At 36.1% G+C, this 14,962-nt stretch overlaps 1 protein-coding gene across 2 annotated transcripts in view; it reads left to right on the forward strand.

The window, feature by feature from the left end:
• Positions 1 to 14,962, forward strand: part of ZNF143 (zinc finger protein 143) — a 43,685-nt gene that overhangs the window by 15,362 nt on the left and 13,361 nt on the right. For both annotated transcript variants that reach the window (XM_065682999.1, XM_065683000.1), the window contains exons 6-10: positions 938 to 1,134; positions 4,973 to 5,047; positions 9,278 to 9,397; positions 10,379 to 10,454; positions 12,014 to 12,139. In XM_065682999.1, coding sequence (XP_065539071.1) covers positions 938 to 1,134; positions 4,973 to 5,047; positions 9,278 to 9,397; positions 10,379 to 10,454; positions 12,014 to 12,139 — 594 coding nt within the window. The remainder of the gene's footprint in view (positions 1 to 937; positions 1,135 to 4,972; positions 5,048 to 9,277; positions 9,398 to 10,378; positions 10,455 to 12,013; positions 12,140 to 14,962) is intronic.

The following is a 14,962-nucleotide window of genomic DNA, read 5'->3' on the forward strand; positions in this document are numbered from 1 at the left end:
AACCGGTTCAGTTCCTTATTTGAGCCTCATATAACAGTTACAGAATCAAACCTAGTGTATTTCACCTTTTTTAGCCCAGAATCTCATTAAACTAAATATATGCCATGTTAGTAGAGAATATAAGCCCTTAAACAGACTTCAGCAATAATTGCATGTGAAAATGAGAAAAGAGAGCAGGTAAGTATCAATCAATCCCTCTTAAGCTAAAGAATGTAGAGATTGACTTACATTTTAAAGAGCATGCTATTGATGATTTTGCCATTAGGTAGCAGAGCAGAAAATATTGCCCCTGGCAGTCAAGAATGCAAATGTCTTTATTTTAAATAATAACTCGGATTTCTGCAGGTAAATGGTTAAACTAGTCTTGGAACTAGTACTACTTCTCTACAGAAAGTAGATATTTTAAGTCTATTTAAACTCATGTGGCAAGTAGTACATTCTACAATCAGCAATACTAGGAGGATAGGGTATGATAAAGAATGTCTTCCTTAAAAGTCATTCTGTGTTTTGGGTGTTTATTTTGCATATTTGCATGATTATGTGTTTAAAATGATCAGATGTATGAATTCTAAAATCTGATGTATTGACATCAGAATATGTGTTACATTATTTTCATTTTGTTATGGGTGGGTACGAACGGAAAACCTATTTGTGTTCCTGGTTTCCTTTGTAAATAAAGGTAGACCAATATAAAATTAGTTTTGCACTTTTATAAAAGCATGCTGAAATAAAGCTATGGGAGGTGCTGTCTTGAAAAAAGTTTCATCAGTGCTATTCATAGTAATATTTTAAGTGTTTGTTTCACATCTATAGTGGTTATATATTTCACACATACATAGGACTTTTGGAGACATTTCCTAAGCAGCAGTATTCTTGTGTAACATGCAGACATTGCTATTCATTTTCTTCCATAACAGTTTGTAATATTATTTCTCAGACAGTTACGACCAGAGTGCATTACAAGCAGTCCAGCTGGAGGATGGAACTACGGCCTACATTCACCACACAGTGCAAATGCCACAGTCAGATACCATTTTAGCCATTCAAGCTGATGGCACAGTGGCAGGTCTTCATACAGGAGATGCTGCCATTGACCCAGATACCATCAGTGCTTTGGAGCAATATGCAGCCAAGGTATATTGAAAAAACGTTTTCTCTATCCATAAAGTTTTAATGTACCATCATAAGATCCTTGGCAGCAAAAGCCAATTGAGATCTAAGAATTAAAATTATAATTAAGAAATAATTTTCTCTAAAATACAGCATTGGAAAGGCGTCTCTTCAGAGGACACTGTTCGGAAAGAAGGACAAAGTTTAATTATTCTTGTTCAGGCACTACTGCTGGATTATTTTTTTCCCCCTTGCATTGGGAAGAGCAGGGCCTGGTATACTGGGCAAGGACGGTGCATGATATGAAGTGTAAACCAGACAATTAGTTACTGAGTTTGGAAAAAAATTCTTTGATCCATACTTTCAATAGTAAAATGCAGCATGATGCTCAGAATTCATGTTGTCCACTTTACTGGACTTCTCTGAAGCATGATGCAAATACAATAATGGGTGGTGCAACTTCCATGTCTTTATAGGTTAGCAGTGTCCAAGTTGCTGGATGATCACCATCGGTGCTTGTATTGCTGTGGAAAAAAACAAGTAGAATATATTTTAAAATCTATCTTCTAGTGTCACTGAGAATTGCCAATATTTGGAGAAGGCCAGTTAGGATAATTAAATGGCTTATATTCTATTCTTACCATTATGTTTCTGTCTTGAGACAAAGAAAGAGAGCCAGTCAGATTGTGTTGTGTTTGGCTGTGCTTTAACATTTCATAAAATAAAAGGTAATTTGAGGTCAGTTGAGCAGTAGTGACAAGCTTTTACACCGTCCCCAGCTACTATTTAATTTAGGTTTAAATCAATCGTAACTTTGTCCTTCTTAACAAGGAGCTATAATAATCATAATTCGGTGTAAGTTTCTGTTTTGTGAAGGTGGAGAAGAAAGAAGAAATGCAAATTTATTTTTCTTATTTATCTCAACATGTGTTTTTTCAATTCTGTAATGTGAATTTGTTTTCCATAGTGTACTTGTGTGTGTTTAGGAAAAATTCTGATTGTTTTCTTTAAGCTTTCATCTCAGAACATTGTTGTGAAAGGTACTGCTAGAACCAATTAGGGAAAGTCAGTAGAAATGAGTTTCCAAGTGTCACGCCTGTTTTAAGTACAAAAGCAAATAACGGCTCAATTGTCACAACCCTATATTTCTTCTAAAAGGAGAAATGTGGTTTTGTGATTCTATTCCATGTCCATGTATGCTTCATAGTGAAGCAATGTATACTTTTCATAGCAGCTAGTATAGGAACATTGAAAAAGGTACAGAAAGAGGGGCAACAATGACAACCAAACAAGTGAAATACATGAGGTAAGTATATGATAGAATATTATAAAATTCTAAGTAGCACAAAGAAGAGTAGTGACTTGTCATTGTCTTTATCACCAGTGTAAGAACTGGGAAACATCAGAAGAAGCTCTCAGGTGACAGGTTCAATAAAAATAGGGGAAGAATACTTTTCCAAAGAGCACAAAGTTAAACCTTGGCACTGCTTGTGGGATATTGTGGATACTAAAATGTCCCTGGATTCAAAGGGATAAATTCATAGAAGAAATACGTATCCAGGGCTATTAGGTAGAAACATGTGACTTCTAGTTCAGGAAGTTCCTAAGCCAAAAATTGCTTGGAGGTTGGAAGAATGTTTTTGGCAAGGTATCACTACATGCTTGATCTGTTCTTTAGTCTTCTCTACCTTCTGCTGCTGGCTGTTGCTGGAAACAAAATGGTGCCCTAGATTGACCTTTAGTTTGACTCAGTATAGGTGCTCTTATGTTCTTAATTGAAGGCAGACTAAATCTTTCTTTAGAATAGATAGGCATTTAGGAGAGATTCTAAGATCTTTCTTGGAATCCTTCCAGTATTCTCCCAGTACTGCAAAAAAAGAAGTTTAAAACTTGGTGTCTTGAATTTTTTAACTTCAAAGGTTTTTCTCTTCAAAACTTAAAAGTGCAAAGAAAATTTTAAATGCAGATTCGGAGAATGGTGATTCTTCTCTGTTCTCCTGGCCTACGTAACAGGCAGAAGTAGCCGAGATCAGTAGGCTGCTCAAGATCGGTGTCAAGAGTCTGTAAGAGAGTTCATGCAAAGAGATCCAGGAGGACTGTGTAGAAGCTCACTGGAAGTGATGAAACATACATTTTTCATTGTCACTTGCTTCTCCTTTAGGCATAGTACTACTTTCCCACATCTTGCAGAGTACATGCAAGATGTACTCTTGTACACATCTAGCTAAGAGGACTTTAACTAGAGTCCTTGTAAGTTTGGACTAAGTCATTGCTACCTTCCTCCCAAAGCAACCAAGGAAAGAAATCATTGTTCTCAGTGAACTTAAAGTCAGAAGACATGTAATAGAATTGTGAAGAGTTTACAACGCATACTTTTCCTCCATGAGCTGTTTCTTGCAATATTGCAGCTGCTGGCAAAGTACAGTTCCTGGGATTTCTGTATGTCTACACATGTGCATGCATATCCCATTTGGATCATTTGTTTTAAGTGGCATTGATGAACTTTTAATTTCATGTCAGCAGTTTCTTAACGAACAACAGGAAGTTCATGGTAAACTGATTCAAGTCTCCTGTCAGTGCAGGTTCTTTCCCCTTCCTTAAAAAATTCTTCAGAAGGCCCCAAAATGGCTATTGTTTCCTTTTTTAAAAAACAAAACCGAACCACCTGAGAATTACTTGCTTGCAGGTTTCTTTGCAGTCTCCCTAATGTAAACTTGCCTCTGCATGGGCACTTGTTAGTGTTTTAGCTAAAAGTTGTCAAAAGTATATTATTCACAATGGTCTAATTTAGAAAGATAGCACAGTCTGAAAATCTCTTATGGGACAAGTTCATCTTCAGTGTTCAAGTAAATGTTGGTAGCTGATGCTTTGAGCAAGATACTTTACACAACCATTAGCATCAGCAGGAGCCTGCTATGACCTCCTTAGTGGAAGGGCATAAGTGTACCGGCGTAACAGAGGTCATGTTCCTGCCAAACTACTTTAGAGAAAAATAAAATCACTTAGACTAGATTTAGGTGCATCAGTCTCAGGCTTGAGTGTCATGGATGCAGAGAGTATTGTGAACGCCTATTCTCAATACAGAGACAATTAAGGAAACCACGGAAAGTATACTTCAGTTTTCTCTGCAGTGCCTAATAAGACACTATTCTTTGAGTTAATGGTTGTGAGAGAGTTTGTGAGGGTTTGTTTGTTGGGTTTTTTTAACTGAGTAGTTGTATTTTTGTTTAAATAAAAGTTTCAAATTAAGACCTAATATTCTTTCAAATATTTAAAACTCCTTGGAAAGCAGCAATACTTTTCTCCTCCTGTTTTTTAAAAATAAACCTATGGAGAAATACACAAGTCTTGCTTAGCTGTTGTAATTTGACTAATTTGAGTAGCTGTTGCAATTCCAAATTGTGATGTAACACACTGTCGTATGTATTTTGATTACAAAGGAGTTGTGCTGTTTGAAACAAGTAAATTCTGCTTAAGAGAGAGCGTAGAGATCTATCCCTATTATAAAAGTAAACATTTTATTTTTTGACAGAATGAAGTATTGTAAAATTAAGTAATACTTCTTTCAGTCTATTAATTTACCATACTTTGTTCTTGCAGTTTTTCCTACCTTGTTTTAAGACAACTTTGAGATACTCATTTGACATACTCTATCATGCAGGTGCTACAAGTGGTAATTTCTATGTAAGCTAATGTAAGTTTACATGTGAGCTAATGTAAGCTAATGTAGGATAACCATGTTTTCCAGAGGGAGCTAGAGAGCTATGAAACAATAAACTGTCAGGAACTGTCTGTAAGCCTCTGTTTTTCAGATAAATAAAAGTAAGCTGTAAATGTTTTCCATTTCAATTTTGTTTTTCAGGTGTCTATTGATGGAAATGATGGTGTTAGTGGCACAGGAATGATAGGTGAAAATGAACAAGATAAAAAAATGCAGGTATGTAGCCCAGTACCTGTATTTCTTCTGTTGTCTTTGCCCAGCAATGTGCATGATAGTCCTATGTGGCCATGAACTAGGGTCTGCTGCTACCTTTCAGGCATTTGAGATCTCAGACCTATACAGATAGGTCATATGTCTCACTTTGTACAAGATCCTTTCACAGGATTTTAGAAAGATCTTCTAATGATTAGTGTTTTCTGGGGGATTCTTTTAAAAGGTAATTAAAAGTTATGTTGGACTGCTAAGATTTTTCAACCTGCCATGAATATTTTATCAGTGTAAGCATTTCAGAAGTTCTTTTCCAGAGAATGAACTGACTCTTCATAGTCTTTAATTGAGTCAGCATTGTTCTGCTTTAATGAAGTATTTTCTTCTCAAGAGAGACAATTCCAGGCATATTTCTGGAGCTGTTCTCTCTTTAGTGATGTTTTTTTTTTATTCCACTTGCCCTGTTAAAGCCCCTGACTTTTATTGCAGGTTTTGTAAGTTATCAGTAGGTAAGAATGCTACTCCTAGTGAATGCTTAAAGCAGCAGAAAAATACTTCCATATCTTTGTATTCATGTTGTTAATACATAGAAGTATAAAAACCTTTTCAATGTGAACACATTACCTTAAAAGTTTAAAGGGCAATGGAAAACACAGATGCAACTTCTTTTTTTTTTTTTTTTTTTTTTTTACCTGTGATTCATAAAATTATGTAAGGAGAATTGCATTTGTTATCATAACATATTTTGTTAAAGGAAATGACAAAGCAAAACATATTCTGGGCTTCAAAGAATTATGACCACCAACAAAAAATAAGAATTTTTTTTATTCTCTCTGTTCCCTCACATGCTTAAATTACAAGCAGAAATGGCAAAGTCATTTCATTGTTCTTTCCCTTTTGTCTGATTTAAGGGATAATGAACTAGACAAAGAGGAAAAATATCTTCCAAGGTAAAATACAGTATCTGTGAAAGCAAGAATTATATGCTTACCTCTGACAGTTACCTCAAAAGTGTCTATTCTTCATTTTTATTTTAAAGCTAGGTCCCAGAGTATTTAAAGATGCAGACACTCTACTGTTGCCTGTGTGTCATGACAGTGAAAGGAGAGAACAGTTAATATGTGTTATTTATGGTATTGGAATATATTCCTGAAATCAAGAAATTTAGAGGGTCTGCACACTTGTATGTTGGAATAGGGATACAACTCCAATGAAATGCAAATTTCAAGAAAGAGTAAGATAAGATCTTGGTTTGTTTTACCTGGAAATAAGAGTCTATTAAGCTAAATTATCTATAACTGTTTATAACAACTTGTTATATACATGATCATGTATAAATCATGTATATATATATACATGATCATATATATACTTGTTTATAACTTGTTATAACAAGTTACATGTCGATTTCAGGTTTAGCACCAAATCATAGTTAATCTGGAGGTGGCTTTATCTTATTCATGTATGGCAACGTAGATGCCGCATGGAAATGTGCCAATCTTATGAAGCATTATATGTTCCAAACAAAACAAGATCTGGTATTTCAAAAGGCATTGAGGTTTAGTCTCAAATTCTGACCAACTGAAGGGTCCCAAAACTATGTTATGTAGGAAAATCTTAGTCGTGTTTATGTCTTAAGTAGATACCTAGTTGTAACTCATTCTGAAATAATATATTACTTTGGATAAAATAGTCTTACATTTAGATATGGTATTAAATAAGTGTATATTTATAAAGTTTTAAGTCCACAGGTAACACAAGAACAGAACAGATGTCATATTTTAAATAGTCATTCGGTCTTGCATGTGGTTAGATATTTATCCACCAAAGGAAAAAAGCATAAAACCTCTTTGTGATTTCTACATGTGAAAACAAAGACTGTGTGCCCAAATGGATATCACATGCTATTACCTTTCAAACCTGCCGTACCCATCTGTTCATAATAAAAGCAGAATCATGTGACTGAAGTTTGGGTGTATACAGTACCAAAATCGTACCTGAGATCTTAACCTTTGTTATTCTCCTGTTACCTGTGTGAATTCAGGATGCATTTGTGAATTCTTTTAAAAGTGGAGGGGGGTAAATTTTGTCTAGCTAAATGTATTTTGAAGTACACAGCTCCTCACGATGTTTCACATTATTACAAAGGTGCTTTATTTGCTACATTCTTCTGACTTTGTGCCTTCTAACTTCTGATTTTTTTGTTTCTTTAGAGTGTATTGTCTTCTAAGAATAGTAATTTTAATGCTGTATCTGTCCTTGCTGAATGATAATGCTGACTGATTTCTTATGAATCTTCAAATCATACCAGCTAATGTATTCTGAAGAAACACATACTTTTATGAAGTTTTTTAACACACAAATGCTCATAGTGTTCAGATAATCTTTTCCTAAGGGTTCTGTTTGTTTTATTTGTCCCTCCACTTTGTATCAATCTTAAAATTATGTCTGGTTATTTTCTTACAGATATTAGCACATTGATTAGAGAACTGTTGTAATTTTCTTTTATTCTTTGGCGTACTTCAGCTTTATATCAGATCTTAGCAACTATATGCGTATTTTATATGCCGAAACAACAAAGAAATACTAGCAGGTTTACTGACAGAAAAAACAAATCAGTGCTCCAGTGCAGGTTCTCAACCAAGCCTCCTCTTCACAATATTTAATGTATTAAAGCAACTTTAATGATGCATGATATCATAAGTTAAACAGTAGTATTAGTAATGGGTTTCTTGAGTCATGAGGTTGTTCTGCTCCGTTGCTCCAGAGAAGCTTTTCTGAAGTGGTAGAGTTGTACATTTCAGTTGGTTAAAAATTTCACATTTGACTTTGCATCTTTAGTTTTAAGAACAGTCTGAAGGTAACAGTGCACATCTTCACTGAAGAATCCATAGGAAGTTGTTCTCAATCAAATAGCTGGTCTGTCTGAATGAGGAATTGGAAGCATATGTGCAATTGCAGGGCTACACTTTTGTTAGGATGAAGGACATGTGGTGGGATAGTTAGGACAGCTGGATTGCTGTGATGGATGGGTACAGGCTCTTTAATAAGGCCAAGGGGTAAGGAGAGGAGGGGGAGATGTTCTTCATATGAGAATAGCAGGACTGCATAGGTCTCTGGTTTGGGATAAGTGATAAGCCAGTCAAGAGCTGATGGGTCAGAATTAGCTGGCAGAGCAGTGTGTGTGTCATTATGGTGCTGCCTGCTGCCGAGTGCCTGATCAGAAAGATGATGAGGCTTTCTTCAGAGAACTGTAAGAAGCCTCATGTTCACAGGCCTAGGTTTTCATGGGGAATTTTAACCAACTCAGTATCTGCTGGAAGAGCATCAAAACAGGGCACATGAAATTGAGGAGCTTTCTGGGATTCAGGGATAGCAACTGGTAATCTAAAGCAGGTTACTGAGCACTGGCAAGGTGAGACACTGCTGGACCTCATACTTAATAAGAAGAATTAGTTGGGAGTGTGAAGGCTGGGAGCAGCTTTCAGGAATTTCCATCCTTAGAGATACTCTGAACACACTTTTCCATAAGAAAAGAGGGGAGGTTTAAAAGAAGGACAGATGTTTTAAAAAAGTCTGGATTAGTTTGTGTAAAGTTGTATTAAAATGTTTACATTTGGGCTTCTGACTCTTTCTTGAGTCTGTATGAAGAAGCCTTTAAAAGGGCTTTGCATTGCAAAGCTGTTCTGTATGTTTTCCTGTTGTGTCATGCGAGAAAGAAGAGTAGAACCTAGCTCAAATTGCTCCAGTTAGTGTGATCAAAACACATGCATCACTGACAAAGAGCAAAATGCTCTCCTTCTTTTTCAAAAAGTGCTTATTATAAGTGCATTTAATTATTATTTGGCCTTTGCATGAACTTATCTTTGAAGGTGGTCTGATTTATGGTTAATCTCCCTTAGGAATGGATCCTGTATCCAATGTAACTTAAGCCTCTTCTGTCTATTAATTCGGTCATCTTGCCACTGGGCTTATATTTCAAATTATTTTGTCTTTGTTATTATTTGGCTAATTAATGCATGAATTTAAATTTGCTAGCTACAAGTAAATACATTTTACAGTTTCTTTCCTTCCTTTCATCGGATGTTATGCTTTTTATTTATTTATTGAGGACTAAGAAATATATGGTATAGCAGAGAAAGATAAAAGAAAACCTGTCAGAATCATCTGTGGCTTGATAATAAAATGAAATGTGTGACTCTTCTGATCTGTTGTGTTTTGTTTTGTTTTAAACTTAAGATTGTCTTGCAAGGACATGGAACACGAGTAAATACAAAATCTCAGCCGAGTGGAGAGAAAGCCTTTCGCTGTGACTATGATGGCTGTGGAAAACTATACACAACAGCTCACCATCTTAAGGTGATGAGATGTAAAATGAGTGTGGTTACTTTGCGGTCACGATTATGTGGTTAAAAGTAATAGAAATTAACAGAGAGGTAGTTGTGATTTTGCTGGTTTATCATGTTTATTGGATTGATTTTATATCTGATAATTGGTTGTCCCAGGTGCTTTGCTGATTTTGCTTAGTGTTTTGGACAGTTACAGGTGTAGGATCATGTTAGGCTCCTATATTGCCAGCACATAAGAAATGTCTTGTTGAGATAGAATTTCTGGGACATAGCTTTTAGAAACTGAAATCCACTGTTCACCGTATCTCCTTCCAGTATTTGCACAATCATGCAAAAATTTTGATTTTTTGGGAAGATTTTTGCCATCATGATACAAAGTTTAACTCTTCAAAAGAATCCAACATTTAAAGTGAAAAGCTGGAACATCTTTTCTTTACAGGTGGAAACTTCCTTTTTTAAATTCAGTAATGGAATTATTGAAACAGTAAGGGTGTAGAGCTGTTCACATTCCAGCTTAGGCTGAGGTGATCACTTGCCGATGAAGTAAACTCCTTGCAGTGCTGCCTTGTCTTTGACAAAACACTGGAGACAGTGAGTAGTTGACGCTATGGATCCTGCGCTAAAATTGCGTCCTTGCTGTAGAGGTTTCTTGAAATGTAAGAGGATCATTAGATGCGCTCAGTGGAGTCAAAAACAAAATCAGCCAGTGGGCTCTGAGGCATGTTTGCATACTGTCTTCAATGTACTTGTATGGTGGCAACTCTGCGTGTATTTACAGAAATGTAAAACATACTTAGTTTTAGGGAAAACATTGTCACCAATTTTTTTTTTTTTTTTATTATTTTTTTTTATCCTCACTGATTTAAAAAGAAGACACTTGAATGTGAATCATACGAAGAGAAATAAAACACATTGTATTTGAGAATGAACTGTTTCTGTGTTGAAATAATCAAATACAACATTTCATTAAGTATATTGGATGTCTTGACAGGTGCATGAAAGGTCACACACGGGAGACAGGCCGTATCAGTGTGAACATCCTGGATGTGGCAAAGCCTTTGCAACAGGTACTCTTTTGTAGACTAGCTCCTCCTGCTTGCTAGTGCTTGTTTAAAGTAAATTTTTAATATTGCCTTTTTTAAACTGCTAAAAACTTGGTTGGGAGAACTGCAGTAAAAAAAAAGGTCGTAATTTCAGCTGGTATAGAAAGTACCGGGGATTTAACTCTTAGCTACTGAAAGAGGAATGACACGAAACATTTGACATTTTCCCTTACTGTTCACTTGTCATGCTATAGTCAGATTTTTATTTTTTTTTAAATAGTCCTTTCTCAACTAATAGTATAAATTGAGGTGATAATAAGAAGCTGAACCTGTTAGTATGAGGTAAGTACCTGATCTGTTCCACATTTAAAAGGAACTTTGATGGAAGAAGCTGCTTTAAGTGATCTTTCTTGAATTTGTATCAGTGATGTTTCTCATGAAGTGAGCTCTACATTTCGTACAGACTACTCTGCTTATAAATGATGCTCTTCCTGAGATTGAATTCTATTATGCAAAATGCAGTTAAGAAGAATGAAATATGGATGAAAATGAAAGAACAAATCTTGCTTTAAATTTTATTCTTTTACTTTGAATGCAAACTAGCATGATGCTTGGAAAAGTTAAGGTCTTTTTTAAAAAAAAAAAAATAGACAAAAACCCCCACAAAACAGAACAACAAAACCCCTTAAGGTATTATTGTAAAGTAACTTAATCTCAGCAAATACATAAAATACTGTTTCTTTGAATATAAAAAAGCAAAAGAAATGCTGATGAGAAAGTTCAAAAGGGAAACAACCATCCTTAAACAGTTGCACCCAAGTTTAATTGCATAGTGCGTGTAAAGAGATTTCAAAATTGCATAATGAAGTACTCTCTTCCAGTGCAACAGATTGAAACAGCCATTTTAGAAATGTTCAGGGCTCTTTAGTCATGATGTTTTCAGGGAAGTGCAAAAGAAAAATCCTGGTAAAATGGTCTTTGTAGAGTAATTTACAGAGGGTCTGATCTGAAGCTTGCTTTAGACTGGTAGCGTTCTTGATAACAATCAGTTCCTAAAAGTAATCTTAAAGGGAACAGGTGTCTGTGACTGCTGTCAGTTGGTACCTGTATGTGATGATGTTAATAATATGGTTTAACGTAATTAAAGCCTAGGTAACAACAGTGCTTTTTGTGATGACTTCATTAATGGTACTGATTTTTGTATAAGCAAATAATTAGTTGTCATTTTAATGACATTACTGGTAGGAGATTAAAAAGTATGTGGAATACAGATTATACAGCTTCCTTAGAAGACAAAACACATGTTTGTCTACATTATAATCATTACAGTTTATCCTTTTGAAGGGAAGGAGCATTATGGATGTGTAATTACTTCATAAATGAAGGATGAAAGAATTTCTGAAGTGTATCTTGAGTTCTGCTGTTCTGTATGGTAGAATGAACAGCTTGTAAAGAGTGAAAGAGCAAATTTTACTTACCAGGGAGCTTCCTGATTGGAATGGCAAGCATAGCTTTTGCTGGTGATGGTTTATGATATCCTAATTTTGTGATTATACTATTATAACATCCTTTCTAATATTCAGGGTATGGGTTAAAAAGTCATGTCCGAACACACACTGGTGAAAAGCCTTATCGGTGCACAGAGGAAAATTGCACCAAGTCATTCAAGACTTCAGGAGACCTGCAGAAACATATCCGAACCCACACAGGTACTGTTGTCACCCCTCCTAGTTTTTTATTTTTTCTTGGTTTTGGTTTTTTTTTTTTTTTAGTTAAGTGGACTTTTTTTCTTTGCTCATTCTGTGACTTTGTACTTATGAAATCAGCCTGTGTACATTCTCTTTCTGAAGCCCGGTGAGCAAAACAGCATTTCAGCATGGTAAGCATTTACTGCAAATCCAGCATGCTTATCTTGGAAAAAGTGCTTAAGCATTCACACTGCTATTGCAAATGCACTAACTTCTGTCAGTGTGTCACTGAGTTACTTGATGCCCTTACAGTTTCATTTGCAGCTGTAACAGAACAAGGAGCTTTTCCTCAGTAATATGGCTTGCCTCTTAGAAATGGCAGTGGTCTTAAGTTTTGGTGCTTTAAAATAACTTGCATGCCAGCTTCATGAAGGTATTCAGTTCTGAGCTGCTTGTTACCCTGACCTCCCTTCTTGCAGCAGAAAAATGAACAAAAATGTCACAGAAAAACAGCTGTTATCAAAACATTCACATCCATAAGAAAATAACGTCTTATGTTTTGTCTCAAAAAGATTAATTTGAAAGCCAAAACACCAGTGAATTCTACACAGCATACATGACAAAGGCCAACTCTATGGGTGCACACATGTGTGAACAAATTTCCACAACGTCTCTTCTGTTCCTGATGTTTCCAATTGAAAAAAAAAAAAAGGAAAACCCAACCCAAACCTCATATGTAGGAAGAATAATCTGTCACTTATTCTATTATGTATATTTACCTGCCTGCTAGAACACCAACATTTTTTTCCACTAAACTTTCTGAATCTTAGAGAGGAAAAAAGAGCAAAAGAAATGTTTTTTTTCCCTTATATTAAAAAGAACAAAGCAGGGGAGGGTAAAAGCAGGCAATAAAAATTCTGCTGGACTTCTGTATTCAAGGACAGTCTGTTGGGATTAGTGCTGTTTTGATGTTAAATCGGTCATCAGAATGAAGACAGAAAACTGTTATCTGTTTTCAGTTCTAGAAGAGAACTGTTCGACATTATGTAGTACATCAAGTACAGACTATGAACTAGAAGACTTCTGTAGTATGGACAACAACTTGGTTAGCTGTAGAATGTTTTCTTCTTTATGGCCACAGAAGTTGTACAATAATTTAATCACTTTCATGTAATCTGGCAGTGGAGACAAAAGACTTGAGCCAGCCATGTGTAACCATTTACACAGTTAAACAATATTAGTAATACAGTTATAAGCTCCCAGCAGTCCAGGGGAGTCATTTTTGAGATGTGTAAGTAGTTTCAGGAAACCAGAAAAATGAGAAAACTGCACCAAGTCCTTTGGGCAGATGGATACATACACCTCTATGCAACCTCTGACAGTGCACCTGATGGAGGTAAGCCTGGGCTCTGCCCACTCTCACAGGGCTCCCAAAAGTTTACATTCCTTTATCATATAGAGCAGGGTAGCACTTCCTTCATTTTCTGCCTGTTTTAGCCAATGCTCTTTCCCTCTTTTTCAGTGGCAGTCCAGTCTCGCTTTCTCTTGCTGTCAAATGCTTGCCCAGGGTCCTCCATGACTTCCCTAGACATAACATTCTAGTATCGGAAAAGCTGCAGTGGATGATTCCTCACAGCTGCTGTGGGGAAGAGCTTGAAAGCTTCTGACTTGCTTTGCATTTCTAGTGCTAGAAATCTCTGTTACCTGGAAACAGGTCGCTTTTCTAACAAGTGCATTAGAAACTTAAGAGGTTGGCTTCACCAACTGGTTGGATGACATTCTTGCCAGCATTCTTTAGGAGTCTTCTGGCCTAGTTTCTAAGGCAGGGTCTGTTGTTGGGCAGGGCTGACTCTGCAGCCCTGCTCCTTTCAGGCTTGAGATCCTGTGCTGAAGCAAGGATTAGGGGAGCTATGGTAACACAACACTGAGGCATGTATGCTTAATGCAGACACACACTGACTTGGCAGAAAGCTGAAAAACCTTGTGAAGCAGTTGCTGCCCTAAGGAATGAATTATAGTTTCCTCTGCCAAGGAACTAACTACCTCAGAGTTTCATGGTATTAATGTCTCTATCAGGACTTTGTTTTTTATTTCTGTCTCTAAGTACTTAATATTATGTCTGTAGTGGTAATCTGTCTTCTCCAGCTCTCAGATTCTTCCATTTGGTAAGCAGTACAGTGGGTGGAACCTACATAGCTCTAGGAAGTGTTAAATTACACCAGGACAGCACAGTTAACCCCCTTCACTCTCCTGCTCTGTGTGCTTTAATAGACCTGAAAGGTCAGGGGTATTGGGATATTAGACAGGGTCTGGCCTTATCTACTGAAACGTTTTGGTGCAGTGATGTTATTGTGCTTAGATTTATATTGCATTAATAGAGTTATTTTAAAATAACCTGTATTTGTGATTGCCTTGGGGGCTTGAAATGAATTTCAGGGCTATCTGTCCTTAAAGAGTGTTCTCTATAGTGAGTTTTACTAATCCACTTGTATCTTGGTTATACATTAAATCATGAAGGAGTCTTATTTATTTATTTATTTAAGTTTTATGAATTACAATTGACAAATGTAAAAATGTTATGATATACTTATTTTGGGTAATGTATGTATGAATGGGGGGTTGGTGTTAAATACATGTTAGAATATGGACAGTGTGGAAGCTAATCCAAGCAACAGTCTGTTTTATCACAAAGTACTAATTGAAATACTTCATAATTTAGTTTACAGATGGCATGATTCTCCTGAATTTTGACAGTTTTGGCTAAATTGTATAACACTCCACAGTGGCATGTTCATGATGTTTCCCACTGAGTCTCAAAGGGAGAATTAGGTAGCTTTAGATTTC

Source organism: Lathamus discolor, chromosome 6, assembly GCF_037157495.1.
Source record: "Lathamus discolor isolate bLatDis1 chromosome 6, bLatDis1.hap1, whole genome shotgun sequence".
Classification (NCBI taxonomy): domain Eukaryota; kingdom Metazoa; phylum Chordata; class Aves; order Psittaciformes; family Psittacidae; genus Lathamus; species Lathamus discolor.